The 5,429-nt window shown below is 33.4% G+C and overlaps 1 protein-coding gene across 1 annotated transcript in view; it reads left to right on the forward strand.

Moving 5' to 3' along the window:
• LOC110037364 (putative membrane-bound O-acyltransferase C24H6.01c) overlaps positions 1–3,219 on the forward strand; it is a 98,881-nt gene extending 95,662 nt beyond the window's left edge. Inside the window, 3 exon segments of the mRNA XM_020741995.1 lie at positions 2,640–2,715; positions 2,814–2,863; positions 2,945–3,219. Of these exon segments, the coding sequence (XP_020597654.1) occupies positions 2,640–2,715; positions 2,814–2,863; positions 2,945–2,986 (168 nt within the window). The 3' untranslated portion in view covers positions 2,987–3,219.
• Positions 3,220–5,429: the final 2,210 nt, after the last annotated feature.

Consider the following 5,429-nt stretch of genomic DNA (forward strand, 5'->3'; position numbering starts at 1 on the left):
CTAGACGCCTCTCATATCGTCAATCTATATTTCAGGGAGATTATAAGGTTGCACAAAATTCCCAGGTCCATCACCTCCAACAAAGACGTCAAATTCCCGAGCCACTTGTGGAGGACACTATGGGCAAAGCTTGACACCAAGCTCCAATCGGCTTAGCAGCTCACCAATAGACAAACGGGCAGACAGAGGTAGTAAATTGGACCCTCAGAAATCTCCTGAGGTGCTTCATAGGGAAAAATATAAAGCAGTGGTATCTTTTTTCTAGCCAAAGTTTAACTCGCCTACAACCGATCCATCAGCCATATTACTGGACACACTCTCTTCGAGATTGTGTACGGATCCAATCCACTTTCACCAATTGATTTGGTACCTCTCCTGCCATCCTCAGAAATCAACGAGTACGCCACATAATGAGTTATCGAGATTCAGAAGCTCCATGGAGAGGTTGGCAAGGAGATTGCCAAGCATATCTGCAAATATTAAGCATAAGCAAATAAATCGAGGAAAAAAAGCAATAGCTCAGGAAGGCAACCTCTTATTGATTCAGTTAAAGAAGGAAATATTTCTTGTAGAATTATTCAGGAAGCTTAAATCGAGAGCAGATGGACCTTTCAAAATGCTTCAGAAGCTGAATGACAATGCTTATAAGATTGATCTGCCCGGAGAGTACAACGTTTCAGCCACATTACCATTGTTGGCCTGACATAGTATTTTGAAGAACTTGGAGTTTCGACTAATGAGGTCGGAACTTCCCCAACCTCGAGGACTGACGCGGGGCGCTTAAGACGCCTATGACGCGGGGCGCTTAAGACGCCCATGACGCGGGGCGCTAAAATGCGAGGCGCTAAATTCTATGCAGCAAGTCTCATTTTGTTTGACTTGTTAATGCTTGCTCCCTTTTCTCCACAGTTGAGTTGTAAGATTTGGCGTGTGGGTAAATTCCTGTCAATCTTCACCTACTTAACAATATAGTTAAATTAAGTTTTGGCCTTTCTCTTAAGAACAATGCCTTTATGCCGTTTTCCATCATAATTGATAAGTTTGTGCAACGTAATCTTTATGAAACACTATATCTAGCAAATGCAAACTATAATCCAAAAAAATTGGAACTATCCATGATTTTAGTTACATTACCTTGGTGTAGGTTCTATTTTATTTTGTCAAACATCAAACTTCAAACTTTCTCATCAGATGGCTTTAGGTTCATTACCATGTATATTTATATTAATGATTAATGAATAGTTCTTAAAATTTATACCTAGATATGCTTGTAGCAGTCTTTAGAACTGCAACATTCTTTCCACATGAAGGTTCTGTTCGTAGCTTTTTCGCTATTTTATTTTTTTGTACCACAGCTATCTATCTATTTGACCTCTACTTTTTAAAAATATTTATGGTGGAAAGTTATTTTGAAGAACTAATCTATTATGAAAGCCACTTTAGTCTTGTGGTTGAGAGTTGTCTTTCAACCAAAAGGTCTTGGGTTCAAGGCCTTACATATGCGGTATGCATGCTTTTGGGTGTGGTGGGAAAAAAAGTGTAGTAATTGTAAGAAACTAATGTTTGACTTTTTCGAAAATGAAAATATTTCAAATACTTGCACAGCTTTTCAAAAAAAGTATAGTAATTGTAAGAAACTAATGTTCGACTTTTTCCCACAATAGCCTTACAACCAATCTTCCAAGTTGCAGCTGCCCTGAATAAATCTGAATGTGTATAATTTATGAGAAATTGGATTTTTATTTTTTATATTTTTCCTATTTTAAATTATGGGAATTTGGATTAAGTTGCTTTTTAGAATTCTGGTGGAAACGTGCCAATATTTCTTCTCTTTTTGTAAATCTTACTGTTTATCTGCCATGGTCCTGCAGCGTCAGCGTCCGAACAAGTTCACTTTTTAACTTTTGGAACTTAACGTTCTCTCTGGTTATCTGGAACATGCTGTGGGGAGGTTCTGAGGAAATCCTTCTCCAGCAGCACTCGGAACTGCCTCTTATACAAAATATTTCAAAAACAGCAAAGGATCTTAATGAAAACTGAAAACCAGTCACATTTACATGCACTCAAGCACGCATACATATCATTTGAACAAAGTAGCTTTAGTTTTGGGTATTTAATAGGCATCCTTGAGTAAAATAACAAACTATTCATGCTTTCAGCATGTGTAGTTATGTAGAGTTCTTTTTTTTTTTTTTTTTTTTTTTTTTTTGAAGATTTACATAATGCCACTCAATTACATGTATTGACATATCAAACGCCTAACACATTATATCTCCTTACCTATGCATGATATGGTGTATATGTCACTTTTTAAAAGTTAAAATAGTGGTATTTTTAACGCGATATGAAAGATTTGGGTGATATAAACATAAAAAAATGAAGTTTTGGTGTTAGATATGTGAACACATAGGAAATAGGTGGTATGTATGTAAATGGCCCCTTTTTTTAATATTTCAAAATTTAATGCTCAACTCTTAACATTCTGAATTGAGACAAAGGCAATATGCTTGATGCTTTTTTTGCGAATAGTGACTAATAAATCATAAAATATTTGAACTAGTGATCTTTTAGAGAAAGAATCTTCTCGCTAACCACCGGGCCCGTGACATGGCTAACTTTATTTTGAACATGTTTGGCAGGTCGCAAATCTCGTCGGCTATGTTGCAGGACCTTCAGGAACAAGTTTGTTGATTTCCCGATTTTTTAGAAGGGATGGTATGATAATTCACCCCATATTCCCTGCACTTTTGTAAGGCTGTGTTTAAATCAGATTTTTTTTTTTTAATTTTATTCTTTTACATTTGTAAGGACAGGCTTTCCGGTGCTTGGTTTCATATTTTTGTCATTCTATGTAGCAGTAAAGGTACGCATTCATGTTCAATCCAATTGTTTGCTGTTTGTTTAGCTTTGATTCCTTAAACTTAGTAGATAACTCTCATTGCAGCTTATGTTCCATATCAGAGATAGTAAACAAAATACCAAGTAAAAGCTGAAAGATTTGTCCCCATCATCTTTTTAGCATTTATAGGATATTTTATTGGTGTATGATGTAATTGAACACTATTGGACTAAACAGTGCTCTTATAAAGAATGATAATTTGTAAGTATGAAAATGTTTTATATAAATTCAATGTCATATCTCTTGAGCATACATTTCACATGGTTCGGCAACATAAAACATGACTATTCATAATGTGAGAGAAGTGATGCATTGCATGTTTGCATCATTATTATTGGGGGCATTTGCATACAAACCACCCAATTCAGCAATTCATATGTATTTACATAATTTTTACTTTTTACATTCATGCCACACAATTCTTTTATATCATATAAAAAATAAGCCTGTTTTTAGAAAGAGAAATGCACCTTTTCATGCATAAATATGAGGGCAGGGGAAAATATTTGCGTACGTGAGACGTACGCATCGCTGCGTACGTCGGGAGGTTATTTAGAGGGTATACGGGGGTTATATCCATGTTTTATCCCCTGTAACCTCTCTGTAACCTTACAAATAAGTTTCGCGTTTCTGTAGTTCTGGTAGGTACAAGTAAATTGCAGAAAGGTTACAAGAGGTATAATGCGGATATAACCTCCTTGTACCCTCTGAAGCGTTGTGTACGTCTTACGTATGCAAATATTTTCCGATGGCATGTATGTAAAAGTTGAAGTTTAGATATTAGATATGCAAATAAATAGGAATTGACTGGTATGTATGTAAATCTTGGTAATTAGTATCATAATTGTTGATATTATTATATATATATATATATATATATATATATTATAAACATGATTTTGATTACTAGAAATTTCATTTCTAAATGAGTTATATTTTGTATGTTAGATTTAAAACACACAGAATATCACATAATTTTTCAATAATATTTGAGGAAAATTTATAAATTTTACATTTCATTGGAATAATTTTATGCATTTAATTTTTTTTTCACTACAATTTCTTAGCCCTTTATCTTTAAACCATTATCACCATATTTAAATTTCAGTTGTTAAAAAAAAGTGTATGCTAGAACTTAAAAATTTTAAATAGCTAAAAATTATTCAACGAAACTATATTCAAGATACCTTTCTAGCCTTCTAATAATTACGCAAATTATAAACATTTTTATTATCACATTTTGATTTTTGTTTATGCCACATTTTCATTTGTTTATAACACACATCATTGGACAAAAAGTTTCCATTATAATGCTTCGACCAATTTATCTTGCGCATAAGTTTTGACAACGCATGTTTTGTGTACATGTTCATTCAAAAGTAACTTAACATTTTATATACTTATAATATCTCATCTAAATATTATAAGAGTATAATTTAATTTCTTGAGCATTTATTAAAAAAATATTGTTATATATATTCTAGAACCTATTGTGGGTACTACTGTTGGTATTCCTTCTGCTTTAGATCTACCCATCAGGTTGATTCTTCGGAGGAATGACAGGTTTATACTTCCAGAAGGAAGAAGAAGAATGGAGATCTACTATAGCTCAGGAGTCTTATGAATGATACTTTAGTTACTGCGAGTAATGATCAGTACTCTACCAATCTGCTAGCTGGATCCCTATCGAGAACTAGAGCCAGAGGCAAGACTTTATTGGGATGACACACTTTTTTAGCGCCTAGGTAGTTTTTGGGTTTTTTAATTTCTATATGTAGTCATCTTTTACATTTTTTGATGTGTTGTACCGTATGGGTTGGGTGTTTAGGCCCACTCATACAAACCTATCTGTGTCTTTTTCTTTAGTATATCAACCATTGGGTTTTTTTAAAAAAAATATTGTTATATGCAGAGATTATATTAATTTTACAATTTAAGACTCATATTTAGCTAAAATAGTTATGTTAGTCACAGAAAGTCTGAAGGAATAATATTAACATATTATATAACCACCATAAAACTAATAGGTACCACTGAAAACAATAGAGATAAAATTGACCCCTATCAGGACATCAAAAAATGATTTCCATTCTTTAAATAAGCTCCCACAACTATAAGATATGAATAAAATATTTTCATATAAATCCTTAATGCTAATTTACAGAGACATTTCCCAAATTCACTAAATACAGCTTACATATGCCATGAAAATGTCACAAAAAATATCTACTATGAGAAATCAGTAAGCCTAACTAAGAAAATGGGAGGAATTTGCAACATGACAAAATTCTTCTTCTCACAAGCAGCTCAAATGCTCCTCAAATAATAATAGGGGCATTTACATACAGAACACCCAATTCTTACGAATTTACATGTCTACCACCTATACTTTGCTTTCTACATTTATACCATCCAAAGTTTTCATATGACATCAAAATGACCACTATTTTGCCTCTTAAAAAGTGAAGTGCACCTTTTCATGCATAGATGAAGTGGCAAATATATGTAAAAAGTGAAGTTTAGGTGTTAG

Source organism: Phalaenopsis equestris, unplaced genomic scaffold (genome assembly GCF_001263595.1).
Source record: "Phalaenopsis equestris unplaced genomic scaffold, ASM126359v1 Scaffold219045, whole genome shotgun sequence".
In the NCBI taxonomy this organism is placed as follows: domain Eukaryota; kingdom Viridiplantae; phylum Streptophyta; class Magnoliopsida; order Asparagales; family Orchidaceae; genus Phalaenopsis; species Phalaenopsis equestris.